Genomic DNA, 14,327 nt, shown 5'->3' on the forward strand with positions numbered 1-14,327 from the left:
CCTGGTAAAACTGCCAGCCAGTGAAGAACAGGGCACTGACCCAGAAAAGCTGTCACATGATATGACAGATCAAGAGGGCTGCACAATCCAGCCCAGAGGTAGCTGCACCTCAGTGGCTGCAAATTGGTTCGTTTATGCTATGTTTACAACCCACAGTGGAGCTCACCAGATAAGGGCTGCCATTTGTGGCTATATTCATTCCATCAGTTCCATTCCAGTTCTGCTCCCAGGCTTTGCTCCTGCATTTGGCAACACAACAAGCAGCTACTGTGCCACCAGCCAGTGAGAGACCCTCCCTGGAAACAAATGCTTTAATGTTGTTTTCCAAGTCACTGGCAAGACTGCACATTATTCAACAATATTGCTAATGAAATTCCTTATTGATGTTCCAGCTGTGCTTTATCATCGCTGGGGAAATCTTGACTTAGCAAAGAAGCACTATGAAGTCTCTCTGAAGCTTGATCCTGTGGCACCTGGGACCAAGGAAAACTACAATCTCTTAAGAAGAAAACTGGAGCAATTGCAAAGGAAAGGCGGTGCCTGATATTTCTTTTCAGGTTGTCCATGCATGCCCTTTACTACTAGTGTTACATGGTTACTTTTGACCATGTAAAGGATTCAGTCATCATTTCTCAGAAAGAACAACACCAGCAATGCACACTTGGATGTCCAATTATGCCCTCCTGCAGATTCTAACATTTCAGCTGGAGTTTGGAGATCTTTTTATTTTTACTCTTGAACTCCATTTTGAAGTCCCTTAGAACACTTTTGTAGGTATACGAAAGCAATGCAGATGGAATTTCACAGCTGTGAAAAAATAGCAATATTTGCTTTCACTTGCAATTTGATATCTTCATCTGACTTTTTTAGCAGCAGGATGAATATCAGAAGGCAGATTTATTTCTGAAAGCGTTTCTGGAAAAAGTGCAATTTCCTGCTTAAATACTGATCATTTCAAGTATGAAGAATATATGTCCACTTCAATTTTATTACTGCTTTCTACTGCTAGTCCTACAGAGCCAGTAGAAGAATGTATTCTTTCTGGCAGTCTAATTTTGTAATTTGAGTTATGCTTTGTTTCTTGTTTCTGGCTCCACCCTTTGAACTGCAGGATTTGTACAGGTGAAAACGTGCACCATAAAAGGTTTGTCAACCACCAAGCTGCTGAGATATGCTCGAGTGGAGGAAATACTCCTGGATTTAAGATAAGATTTTAGCAAGCAGCAAATGGAAAAGAAAGAAGTGTCAGATGTCAGAGGAGTAAGCTAGAGTTTCTGTTCTTCAGGTAACCTCATCTAGCATAGACAGGTTGGGCCACAAGTCAGAATTCCTTTAAGCTCTTGCAGCAAGTCAGTGGTCTAAATACAGTATAGCATCTATGAGAGTTGATTCTCGTTGTCTAAGGCATTGCAGTGTTTTTTGATTGAGGACATAACACCTTCTAGCTCCTACACTGCTGATAAGAAAGAGAGAATTTCTGTGGGAAAAGTAACTGGGCAGACAATCTGACCTTGACTGATAAGGTATTAAGTGGAAGGAACTGTGATAAACCATTTGTCTAACCATGGCTGGTGAGTTTGCTGAAATCAGTTAAATAAGCATAGCTGTTAATGTGTAAACTGATCAGGTTGATGCGGGGTGATTGAGAGAGGGGCACCAATTGATACAGTGTCATTTTTCAACTTGCTGTGATACATGTTTAAACTCTGGCTGTCCAGAGTTGTTTCTTTTGCTAGTATTTATATCCCTGCTTCAGGGAATGATCTCGTGTCTATTTTCTTATTTGTTTGCTTGTTTTATTTCAGATTGGATGACTTCTATTGGATGTGAAAATTGAGGAACTTAGCCTCTTTTTTGTATTCCATTATTCTTTCTTTTTATCCCCATAGGAAGACATTGTTTAATGTAGTATTTGCAGCTTTCCTAATTAGTGCAATGGTTATTTAATAAGAGACTGTGGAATGTTTTCCATACACAACTCATCTGCAGGTGTGTGGAACCATTTAAAATGTTGGGGAAATGCCTGCCATAGGACAGGCTGTCGCATGAACTTGTCATCTGACTACCATGTAAACATTCTACATCCAGACTGTGTGTTGAACCTGTAGTAGGCTAACTTTTGAAAATGACAGTTCATTCAAGAACCAGTGTATCTGCAGAGCTCACTAAGCATCTTCCAACAAAGTTAGTTTGGGTACCACAAGTAGTGCAGCTGCTTCAATGTAATATTCTTTCCTGAGTAATTACAAATCTAGCCAGCAAGGCTGTGGCAGTGATACTGCACAAATTTGGCTTTGAATGAATTAATATGCCAATGCCTGCATTGCACATGCACAAATCTTGTATTTGCCATGCTGATTTTAGCTGAAGTACCAGAGGCATGTATTTGTATTAATGCAGCGCTCCTCTCCTGCTACCATACTCTGTTTCTCAGCAGGACTAATTTGTTCATGTAAGGTACCAACTTTGATGCATTGTTTTCATTTCTTCTGGTTTTGCACCAGTATGGCTTCCCATCTTCTGATGACCAGTATAGTTCAGTCTTTACAGTTGAGCTTTCATATCTGAAATGTGCTGAAATAGATAAACCCTTCAGTACAGACAGCAGACTTCTAAGGCTTTCCATGCAGCTTAGCATGCATTGGATGTAAAGACTTCTGTCGTTAGGTATTAAAGGGTTGGGATCTGGCTGGATGAGCTATGAACTAGCAGAAAATAGATGTTTAATATAATCAAGTCTTTTCTGTATATTTGGAATATGACATATTGAGTTTAAATTATTATTCTCATCATGAAGTTCATATGTATAGTTGCCCCTGTTGCCTACTGAAGCTTACCAGTAGATCAATATTATATATGGGGTCTGAATTCTCTGTGGTTCATTACAAACCAAAGTTGTTGCAGAAATTCCTGTGTGGAAATCACTTTGTTCTCCTACTCATGAGTCTTATATGGAAGAGGCATGCTAACAAATTGAACACTTTGTTGGCACTTGAAAATGGTGTTTACTCTTCAATACAGACAGTGTGATTTATTCTTGATTAGTTTTCTGGGAACCTATTGTATTATTATGTGTGGGACTATTTGTTTTATATCATTTTTTAGTGCTGTATAAATTCAGTGTGATTACTTGTATGAGAGTAGTAACGATACTCTTGTGAGTGAGCATAATGTTGAGGCATACTTTGGGTTTGAAAGAAGCAAACCTTTTTTTTGTTGTTGTTTTATTTTCAGAATTATTTTGAGAGAAAAACAGTTATAATGTTAACCTTCTTCTTATTTTCTCATACCTCATAACTGGCTCCTGGAATGGTGCAGAACACATACTCTGGAAGAGAAAAAGGTTTAGAAAAAAGTGGGTTTGTATGTAGCTGTTGTTACAGTCTGTATTTCCAGCATGCTGGATTTTTTTCTCCATGTTGCCTTTCCACCACTGACAATTATGGAAGACTAATGTTTCCTTCGTATCAGCTGACATTAAATCAAAAAACCTGGATATTCTTCGTTTTTCCAAAGCTTGCTTGTTCAAATACAGTTTTGAAGACATACTCAATTATTCAATGCACAAATGGCTACTATGCATTACAGCCCATTTTCACCAAAAACTTCCAAGAGAATTCCATAATTTTCTGTTCCTCTTGTGTTTAGAACAATGTCGTTTACATGAAGTTTCCTCTTATTTAATTCATATTTAGGTTTTAGAGATCTGGGTTGTGTGTGTATGAGCACTCAGAAATAAAAATCTTCAATACTTCTGAATGGTTTGCTACAAATATTGGGCTCTGTTAATTGCAATTTCCTCCACGTTTTAGACATCTGAGCTGTTCATCTTAGTTTTTCTGTAATAGGAATAAAACAAATATGAAACATGGTTCATCTCTTAAAGAAAAGGATGTGAGGCATCATGTATTTGAAACAGATAATTCCTCACTACCTTCAAAGGGTTACTAAGATGATCTGCTCATATATATTAAGAAAATCTCTGCTGCTTTCAGGTGAATTAATCTGGTCTTCTCTTACACCATCCCTTGCACAAAGAATATTAAAAGACTGGCTTTAGGGCAAACTGGCAGGTATTTGCCTTGAGAGTCAGTTATAGCAACTGGATGAGGGAATGGGATAATACAAATTAGAAGTGTTTTAGTTTCTGCAGACAGTTAAGCTTATGAGACAGATAAAGCATCTGAATGTCAAATCTCTCTACACAAACAGTGCATTGGGGTTCAGTTCTATCTATTGTTAGCTTGTCTGTGATCACAATAAATGATGACAACTTATTGTAAAATTGACTTTTTGTCGTTGTTCACTGTTTTACAAGCAAGTTAAAGCAACTGTAAATTTACAAAAATGAGATTTCCTTAAATTGAAGTTGCTATTTCAAGCTGCAACTGTCAGAATGTCAAATGTGATAGTGTAGCCCACGTATGTTTTGGGGTTTTTTTACATTAAATATGTTAAATTTTTTTTCTGGTTCTTCCTTGTATTCTTCATTTCATTTGGGCCTAGCTGCGTTTTTATACCTGTTATTACATGTAGATTCTCATGCAATTCCTGACTCAGCTCTTTCGCTAAGTAGTGCTACTCTTTTCATAGCTTGTCATAGAATGGCCTGGGTTGAAAAGGACCACAATGATCACCTAGTTTCAACCCTCCTGCTATGTGCAGGGTCACCAACCACCAGACCAGGCTGCCCAGAGCCACATCCAGCTTGGCCTTGAATGCCTCCAGGGATGGGGCATCCACAACCTCCTTGGGCAGCCTGTTCCAGTGCGTCACCACCCTCTGAGTGAAAAACTTCCTCCTAATATCTATCCTAAACCTTCTTTGTCTCAGTTTAAAACCATTCCCCCTTGTCCTATCACTATTCACCCTCGTAAACAGCCATTCCCCTCCCGTTTTTGTGCTCCCTTCAAATACTGGAAGGCCACAATGAGGTCTCCCAGAGCCTTCTACTCTCCAAGCTAAACAAGCCCAGTTCCCTCAATCTTTCCTCACAGGAGAGATGCTCCAGCCCTCTGATCATCTTAGTGGCCCTCCTCTGAACCCGCTCTGCTGTCCCAAAAGCTCTGCAGCGATACTTTCTTCTCTCAGCCGATTCCCCCGATCGGAAACATCCGCCTCCTCGGAGAGGCTGCCCGTTCTGCCCGGTCCCTCATGGGGTTCCCTGGACGCCCCTCCCAGCCCGGCCGGCCCCGCCCCGCCGCCTATTCCCCCGGGAGCCGCCGCGAGCCGGGCAGAAGGACGCGGCCGCAGCCGGAAGCGGGGGCGCCGAGCGGCGGGGGCGGAGGGCAGAGCTGGCGGGTGAGTGCGGCGGCTGGCCGCCGGGGGGGGCGCGCATGCACCGCCCTCTCGGTCACGTGACCCAGCGAGCCTCCGCCGTCCTTGCTGCGGCGGGGCTTGGGTGAGACGGCTGCCGCGGCGCCCGTTGAGCTGAGGCGCTGCGAGCGCGGTTCCGGAGAGACTTCCGAGCCGCCGGGTTCTGGGTTCCGGGTCCAGAGCGGTGTCACGGCGACCGCGGCTGCCAGTGACGGGCGGCTGGTCCGCCAGGCCGCCCTCTGCCGGCGCCGCGCGGTCCTTAGCCTGTAAGATGGCCCCTGTGTGCGTCCCGTCGTGCTGCTCCTGAGCTCCGGGAGCGTGCGGCGTCGTGTTCGGGTCCTCGGAGCGCTGAGTGAGCGCTGAGGTGACCCCGACCGGGCCTGATGACGGGGTTATGGAAAGTGGGTTAGCAGAAAAAACACCTCGTTTAAAGGGAGAACAAAAAGGAAATTGCCTGTGTACACCTGTGGTGGCTGACAGCAGCGTCCTAACAGGATAGCGCCTCAGATCAGTGGTGCTGCCAGCCTGGCTTGGGATGGGATTTATATTCTATCTTGGTAAGCCTCCCAAGTGTTTCATTTAACTCTCTTGCTTTTTGCAGCCTTTTCCATTTTCAAGATATGTAAGCCTTGCACTCCCGACTTGAGGTTCCTTTAGCTGTGTCTGAGTTAACTACAATTAACTTCCTCATTTTTAGGCTTTGGGGCTTCTTCGTTTGCTCGTTGCTTTTCTTCTGCTATGCTTTGCTATGCTCTGAGAATGCCAGTGTGTCTCCTTGTAGAGCCTGACTTAGAGACAGCAGTTTATCTCCAGAACCCAGCTGCCTAAAGAGTGGACTTCGGTTCATATTCCCTCCAGGTTAGTGTTTAAGCTGTGAGTCACCCGCAAAAGCAATTTCCTGGCAATTAAAATTAGGCCATTAAGAAAGGTTTTTACATGTAACACATCTGAATGGGCTTGTTACAGACTTTCTTCCCCGCTCCCCATGAAAAATCCCTTAGAAATCTATGTTGTGTCTCCATGGTCTCTGTATCCTCGGCTAACACTGATCTGCTCTCTTAGCCTCTGAGGCCCAGGTCATGTGAGAACCAGCATATCTTGTTAGCTAAGTGTGGTACAGCATTCTATCTGCCATCAGTAAGTGACACAGAACAAGCATCACTCTACCTGAGTTGTCAAGACGTTAAAGTAGCTGACTTCCAGTACATTGCCTGTGTTTTACAATCTGCATGCTATTGCTGACAAATAATAAGTAGTTATGTGGGCTTGGATTTTTGCTGGCTGTTTTCTCCTCAGTTTTCAAGTTACTGTGGTGTTATGCATCGTAGAGTCGTGGAATCCTTAGAGTTGGAATGGAACTCTGAGTGCCTCCTAGTCTCACTCCCCTGCAATGTACAGGGGCACCACAGCTAGATCAGGTTGCCCAGGGACTGATCCAGCCTTGCCTTGAAAGTCTCCAGGGATGGGGCATCCACCACATCTCTGGGCAACCTGTGTCAGTGCCTCAACACCCTCACTGTAAAAGATTTGTTCCTTATATTTAACCTAAATCAACCCTCCCTGGGCTGGAAGCTATTTCCCCTTGTTCTGTCATCACAGACCCTGCTAGAGAGTCTGTCCGCTTCTTTCCTGCATCTCCCCTTAGATACTGAATATCACTGATATTCATCTTTACAAAAAAAATAACATCTTTGTAAACAGGTTTGATTCTGTTCAAGGGTTTAAGACCACTGGAGTATGAAACAAAGCTTTGCTCCATCACAGAGGAGCAAGTGTCACAAATTCAATACCCATTATCATCTGTTCCTTTCAATTTTTCTTTCAGTGATTTCTTTATGCGTGAGCAGAGTCAGGATAGAAAAATACTGTTTAGAATACTTGATTTTATTCTTTAGAAAGGATCATCGTATTACCTCATGGTTTCCTTAGCTGATTTCTGATGTGGAAAGCTAGGTGCCCCCTGAGAGCCCAGGGCAGAGGCCTGTTTTAGCATCCAGTGCCTTGCTGTCTCTCCTACCCGTTGTTCACTGAGCATAGCCTCTTCACTTGAAGCAGTGTCACCTGGCCTGGGCATGAGTCTTGCTTTGAGCAGGAAGCTGGTTCCTTCCAACCAGTGTCCCTCTGAGCTGCCTGTGTATTTGCCTGACTCCCAACAGTTTATTTCAGAATTTTATTTCAGAAGGTTGTATTTATCTGCCTGCTGATAAAACCATAATCTTTTCCTCTTCTGTCTCTGCTGTCTAAATGGTTGTGTTTGCTTGTTCTTATGGAACTTTGGGGAGGTGAGAGGTTACATTACTTCCTGATAAATGTTGTAAATTTGTGAGGGTAAGTAAAGTCACAGATGCAGTCCTGAGAATGTACTGGAGTGAAATAAATGAATAATAAATTTCAGGATTATGTTGTAGCATTCACGTTTTGATACTGACTCTGATACATTTTTGCTCTCTGATGGATTACCCAAAATATTTTTCTGTGTAATCATTAACAGCATAAACAGTTAAGTTACTCTTCGTAGCAAAAAAAAATGCATCTCTTTTCACTGTGGTTTGTATGTCCTCTCTTTTTTGGAGCAATGAACTTTTTTTTTCCTTATTCATGTCCCCTTGTGTACTTCTCATGCTCTAATAGCAAATGCTCTTTAAGCTTAAATCTGGTCAACTAGTTTTCATAACTATCATGCATTAGGTAGAACTGAATATGAAGTTTGTGTGACACTTTAAGTGATACGAACTTCTCGAGCAAGGAACACCTGCCATAAGAAGCATTTTCTGTATGGACATGTTCTGTCTTTTTTGCATCAAAGCTAAATTAACAGGTTAAATATTAAACAGGTAACTTAATAAGGGACAGAGTAAATGTATGAAGGTAGAAATGTCATTGAGTTTGCAGATGTAATGCCTTCATATTCTCTTTCTCTCTTTCTGCTAGAATGTTGAAAGTAGTAGTAAATTACTGTGCTTAAATCAAGTCTGTGGCTATTTTGAGTTTTCTGTTCTTTTTCATTCCAAAAGTTTAATTACATTTTATGGACCATGCAAACAGCTCTCTTCCTCACTTCCAAAAACCAATTAACGCTGAAGAAGGACATTCTATTGATTTACCATTACAGTGTTTTTCAAGAATGCCCTTTACATTAAGATTTTGGCTCTTTTCATTTCTTTGAGTTTGTCAGTTATTTGCATTTTACATCTTGGGAAAAGCCTGCTGAGTATCGTTGTCACTTCTGATTTCTCTGTCTTATTCTCTTTGGGATTACCTGTACAACCACCTCCTTCTTCAGCGGTTGATTGTAATTGCTTAGGACTTCTACTAACAGCTGAAATTACCATTGTATTACTGCCATTCTGACAGAAGTCCTTGGTCATGTGGAATTCTTCTTTTCTCATCCTTTTCCCTAAAGCGCTGCTTTTTCTACTGTTACCTGTACATTTACACTGTAACTGTGAGAGATGTCATTCCAGGCACACCAGACTTCAGCTGTGGGGCATTTTCTGCATTAGCACAGTATTGCAGTTCTGAATGTACACGTCATCAACTAATACCAGAGTGATTGTACATCCTTCTGTTGTCTTTCCCTCTACTCGTTCTATCTGGCCTGATACAGTCCCACTACCTTTACCACCGTGTAATTCAGGCTGAGAAGGGCCTCAGGAATCTCTCATGGAACCTCCTGTTCAAAGCAGGATCATGCGTATGAGCAGATTGTTCAGGGCCATACCTGGTATATCTCAGAAACCTGCAGGGATAGGAACTAGGCAGTTTGCTCCAATGCTTGGCTGTCTTCATCATTAAAATCCTTTTCCATGAGTCAAGTCAGAGCCTGTTCTGTTCCAGTTTATGTTTGTTGCTTGTCAAACTCCCATCTTATGGAAAATCATCTCAGAGGTGTGGGAAGACTCCAAGAGCCAGCTCTTTGCAAGATGAGCAAGCCCAGTTTCCTAAGCCTCTCTTCACAAGTCAGGATCTCCTGCCCACTGTTGTCTTGGTGACTCTCCCTTGAGCTCACTGTAGTTTGTCAGTATCTTCCTTGTACCCAAAAACTGGATGTGGTATTGTAGATATGATCTAATGAGTGTTGAGTAGAGGGAGATAACCCACTCCATCTGCCTACTGTGGGTGTTCCCATTGTTGCGATGCAGGATGCTTGCCACCTTTTTAGCTTCCTTTGTCCAGGAGGGTATATTCATGAGTCTTGAGGTAGGGATGAATAAGATATGTAGTGATATGTCAGAGGATCTAGTCACACTGCTAGTCTACAATCTGTGGTCTGCTTTTCACAGAATCACTGAACTGTAGGGCCTGGAAGGGACCTCTAGAGATCATTGAGTCCAACCCCCCTGCCACAGCAGGCTCCCTAGACCAGGTTGCACAGGTAGGTGTCCAGGTGGGTCTTGAATGTCTTCAGAGAAGGAGACTCTACAACCCTCTGGATGGCCTGTTCCAATGCTCTGTCACCCTGAAAGTAAAGAAGTTTTTACACATATTTGTGCGGTACTTTCTATGCTTCAGTTTGTGTCTGCTTCCCCTTGTCCTATCACCACCCGCTGCTGAAAAGAGCCTGGCCTTGTCCCTTTACCTCCCATGCCTTAGATACATATAAACACTGATCAGATCCCCTCTCAGTCTTCTTTTCTCAAGGCTGAACAGACCCAGGTCTCTCAGCTTTTCTTCATCAGAGAAGCACTCCAGGCCCTTTATCATCTTTGTGGCCCTCTGCTGGACTCTTTACAGGAGATCCCTATGTTTTGTTTTGTTTTGTTTTGTTTTTGTACTGGGGAGCTCAGAACTGGACACGATAGTCCTCACCAGAGCAGAGTAGAGGAGGAAGATCACCTCCCTTGACCTGCTTGCCACGCTCTTTTTAATGCACGTCAAGATGCCATTGGCCTCCTTGGTCACAAGAGCACACTGCTGGCTCACTGCCAACCTGTTGCCCACCAAGACACCCAGGTCCCTCTTTGTAGAGCTCCTCTCCAGCAGGTCATCCTCCGACCTGTACTGGTGCATGCATTTATTCTTCTCTAGGTGCAAGACTGTACACTTGCACTTTCCTCTCCTGTATTTCTCCGAATCCCTTGTATCAGCTTGTACTTCTGCTGCAGCCATCTGCGTCACAGGGACTGGTTGTCTACATGTCTAGTGAAATGTGTCACCTGTCAGGTTTTGCCTTCTGTTAGGCAGACCAGTTTGTGTATAGTACTTCAATTGCATAACCAGATTTTATTGTTTCTACTGACACACAGTGCTGCTAGAAGGCTGATATTTTCAAGTATATAGGTTGAGTAGTTCAGACATTCAGTTGCTGAAGAGTGTTTATTTTTTTGATTGTGTCCTTCATGAAGTCTGCTGGTGATGAAGGCTTAGGTTCATTTTATGAACTATTTAAAAGACTGAAGCTTGTTTTTTAACTGATTTTTTTTCCGCATCTGTGGTTTTAGTTGATAACATGCAATAGGTAGAAGCATGAAGCAACTGCCCCCATTGGCTTTATTAGTACTTGGGATTTCGGTGTATCAGAAAGTCAAAAACTGGAAGATGGAGTATAGAAGCAAATTATGCAAGAGGGACTGAGTACCACACCATTCTCACAGGTAGTATGTTTCGTTAATTATCTACTAATTCATTTAAAGCATGAATTTCATTTGTAGCTAACAGTGAGGGATTCAGCTCATGTCTCTTCACGTCTGCTGGTAAAGCCTAAGTGACCAGCCAAGGTTCCTAACTTTGAAAAATGTCGTCAGGTGCAATGAGTACTGCTCTCTGGTTCATAAGAATTTTTTAATAAAATTCTTTCTGGGTTCTTTTAAGTGGAACCCAAGGGTTTGTTGTAGACACAGAAATTTAGTATTAAAATCAGTATGCGATTGTAATAATCTCTTATTCACAATGAGATATTAATTTATTAGATTTCTTAGATTTCAAGATAGGGTCCAAAAAAAAAAAAAAAAAGAATTTGATTCTATCCACTCTGATTTCTGTCGTAGGAGTTTTGTTGTTGCGTAGATCTCAGAAATGTGTGGATTTCTCCAGAAATCAAAAGTAACAGGCTATATTATTTCCCATCAGGAGAAATATATCCCACATATGTAGTACAAGGGCTGAAAGCTAGAAAGAAAATAGAAATAAACCAATTTTCTTCAAAACATTGCTGAGAAAAATAATATTGGAAGTGAGACTGTAAGTAGTGAGTGAGAAATAAGAGTCTTGTTTTGTTCTTATGTTGGAAGAATGGTGACTGTAGTTGCTTTGAATGGCATTTAGATGTGCTGACAAGCAAGGGGTTGACATTAGCTATGATAAGAGTATAAGGCCATGATGGAATTTCATTATGTAATAACTTCTCTTAGAAGAAATTATGGATTGTTTTAATGTATAAGGAAATGGTAGATAGGCCAAAGTAAACAGAGGGCCCCAGCCCCAGTTGTAATCCTAACTCCTTTTTAATTCTTGAAATTAACTCTTATATAACTCTTTTAAGTCTTTAACTGTTTTTCTTTTTAAAACTAATTTAACTAGCTGCATTACCTGCAATTTGCTGTGGGTGCTATAATAAAACATTTTGGATTCTGGTAGCACATAGTATGTGCTTTGAGCTTGATGGCAAGTGTTTAAGGCTGTTTTAATTGTTGATTTAGCATCTTTGTTGTGATTCCTAAAGTAGGACTTACAAAATCAATTGGCAGTGCAGGAAAGCAAATTTGCAGGTTCAAGTGGTTTGCAAATCCAAAAGTGTGACCAGAAGATGTTGACCAATAAAATAAGTGGTTCTCTCAGCATCTTTACAGCTTGCCGGTGAAGGGATATTTATTTTAAGGGATATTGATTCCTTCATTAGGACCTCAATAATTTTTGCTTTTAAGGCACAATGTCATTGCTTTCCACTCTGCAATCCATCTCTATGCTGCTAAGCACTGGCCTTCTCTTTTACCTTTTGTATAACTCATACTTCTTTTTTGTGATGACATCCTTTTGTCCTCCAGCTTTTGCTGATATTCCTGTTCTAAAGATGTTATGGGGTTATACGCTGGCAATATGTTGAATGAGTGTCAGAATCTGCTCCCTTGTTTAGATTTATCCAACTCATCTGGGATGAGAGAAAGGTTTTCTATAGCAAGGCACCATGATCTTGTCAGTGTTACAGCCTGAAGAAACTGGAAATTCCATGCCATGAAAAGCTTATGGGAAAGGAAGAGCGATGTAAGAAGCCTGGAAAAAGGGATATACAGTGTAAGCACTCATAGTAATGACCTGAAATGAAAATTATTGTGTTGGGTTTTTTTGTTGTTGTTTGTTTTTTTGTTTTGTTGTAGTCATTGTGATCAGATTTGTTTTGGTAATAGGATTTGAGAATATGTGAAAGGGAAAATTGAAGGCAATTTTAACCAATAGCAGTTGGGTAGAACAGAACTTTGGGCAAGATGGGGACCATGAAATAACATGAACAAGATGGGGAGCATGAAACAACAAGATGAAACAACAACAACAAAAAAACTTGCCATGTTTTTTGGCTGATAAGTGGACAGTCTTGAATTTTAAAGTAGTAGTACTTACTGTGGGGAAAGGAACAACAACCTGGATCTGGGGGTGTTAGTTTACAGCTGGCTGAACACGAGCTAGCTGTGTGCACAAGTGGCCAAGAAGGCCAATAGCATCCTGATATGTATCAGAAATCCTGCAGTCAGCAGGAAGAGGGAGGTGGTCGTCCCTCTGTACTCAGCACTGACAGGACCACACCTCAAGTTCAGTTTTGGGCCCCTCACTAGAAGAAAGACACTGAGGCCCTGGAGCATGTCCAGAGAAGGTTCTGGGGCACAAGTCTTATGGGGAGCAGCTGAGGAAGCTGGGATTGTTTAGTCTGGAGAAGAGGAGGCTCAGGGGAGACCTTGTCTCTCACAACTTGCAAAGGAGTTAGAGAGAGTTGGGATTGATCTCTTCTCCCAGCTAATTAGTGGTAGGACACAAGGGAATGGCTTTAAGTTACACCGCAGGAGGTTCACACTGGGTATTAGGAAAAATTTCTTCTCAAAAGTGTGTTCAGATTTTGGAACAGAGAGGTGGTGGAGTCACTGTCCCTGGAGGTTTTCAAGAGAAGAGTAGATGTGGCACTGTGGGATGTGGATAGTGGGCATGGTGGAGATGGATTGATGATTTGACTGGATGATCTTAGTGGTCTTTTTGAAACTTAGTGATTCTATGAACCCTACAAAGAGTTGGAAAAGTGAAGTGTGAGAAGAGAGTTCCACCTAGAGATTACAAGCTGGAAAATAGAACCTTGCAAGTGAACTTGGCATTCAGATACATTCAGGAGTATCAACTGCTGTTGATTTTCTTTGAGGTAATATTTGCAACTAAATTTAGACTTTTTCTAGAATGAGTAAGTGAGAATCCAATCTCAGGCATTGCATAATATTTCCAATAAAAGGGGATGGTGTGTGGCAACATACAGCACGTAGGTGGAGTGTGGCAACATGTACTTTGAAGCAATGCTTTAAAACTACATTACCTTACACTACCCTGTTGTCTACAGGACTGTTTCATGTTGTGTTACATGTGATATGTGGTGGTACTGTTTAGTAAATATTATGTTTGGATGTGGGAACAGCAGAATAACATAATTAAGAATTGATAGGATTGCATAGAGCTTAGCCTGCACTACATGAGAAATTGAAATTACACAAATAAGGGAAATGTTTTGACATAATTTATGGAGTGGAGCCCCAGGCTTAGTTTTGCCTTAGCTGAAAATTATAAAGGGAATAAATCCCAGCAGAGTGTTTATCATAGCATACACACATCGGACCACTAACCTGCTTCAAAGTTGCACTCCTTACTGTGATGTAATTCCAATACTTCAGCAGCAATGAGAACTTTGCGCATGTGAATCCAGCCAGTGGCCAGACCTTTCTGAAGCTCATTTCAGATATGAAAAATAACATAAAGTTAGATGTTTATAAACTCTGTCTGGTTGGGAAGAGTGTCTTTGGGGAAGGTGACATAAAGGGCTCAGA

The 14,327-nt window shown here is 41.7% G+C and overlaps 2 protein-coding genes across 5 annotated transcripts in view; both read left to right on the forward strand.

Moving 5' to 3' along the window:
* Positions 1 to 4,464, forward strand: part of TMTC4 (transmembrane O-mannosyltransferase targeting cadherins 4) — a 55,477-nt gene extending 51,013 nt beyond the window's left edge. For both annotated transcript variants that reach the window (XM_085215564.1, XM_085215565.1), the window contains exon 18: positions 393 to 4,464. In XM_085215564.1, coding sequence (XP_085071690.1) covers positions 393 to 544 — 152 coding nt within the window. In that variant the 3' untranslated portion in view covers positions 545 to 4,464. The remainder of the gene's footprint in view (positions 1 to 392) is intronic.
* A 706-nt stretch (positions 4,465 to 5,170) lies between these two features.
* Positions 5,171 to 14,327, forward strand: part of GGACT (gamma-glutamylamine cyclotransferase) — a 30,669-nt gene continuing 21,512 nt past the window's right edge. Inside the window, exon 1 of one of the 3 annotated variants that reach the window (XM_085215568.1) lies at positions 5,171 to 5,301. Coding sequence is in view for 1 of the 3 variants with exons in the window: in XM_085215567.1 (XP_085071693.1) it covers positions 5,852 to 5,873 (22 nt within the window). In the remaining 2 variants the exon portion in view is untranslated. Of the gene's footprint in view, positions 5,302 to 5,345; positions 5,874 to 6,099; positions 6,175 to 14,327 lie in introns of those variants that run through there. The other 2 variants (XM_085215567.1, XM_085215569.1) reach the window with 2 other exon arrangements.

The sequence above is a fragment of the Meleagris gallopavo genome, chromosome 1 (genome assembly GCF_905368555.1).
Source record: "Meleagris gallopavo chromosome 1, MGAL_WU_HG_1.1, whole genome shotgun sequence".
Taxonomy (NCBI): Eukaryota; Metazoa; Chordata; class Aves; order Galliformes; family Phasianidae; genus Meleagris; species Meleagris gallopavo.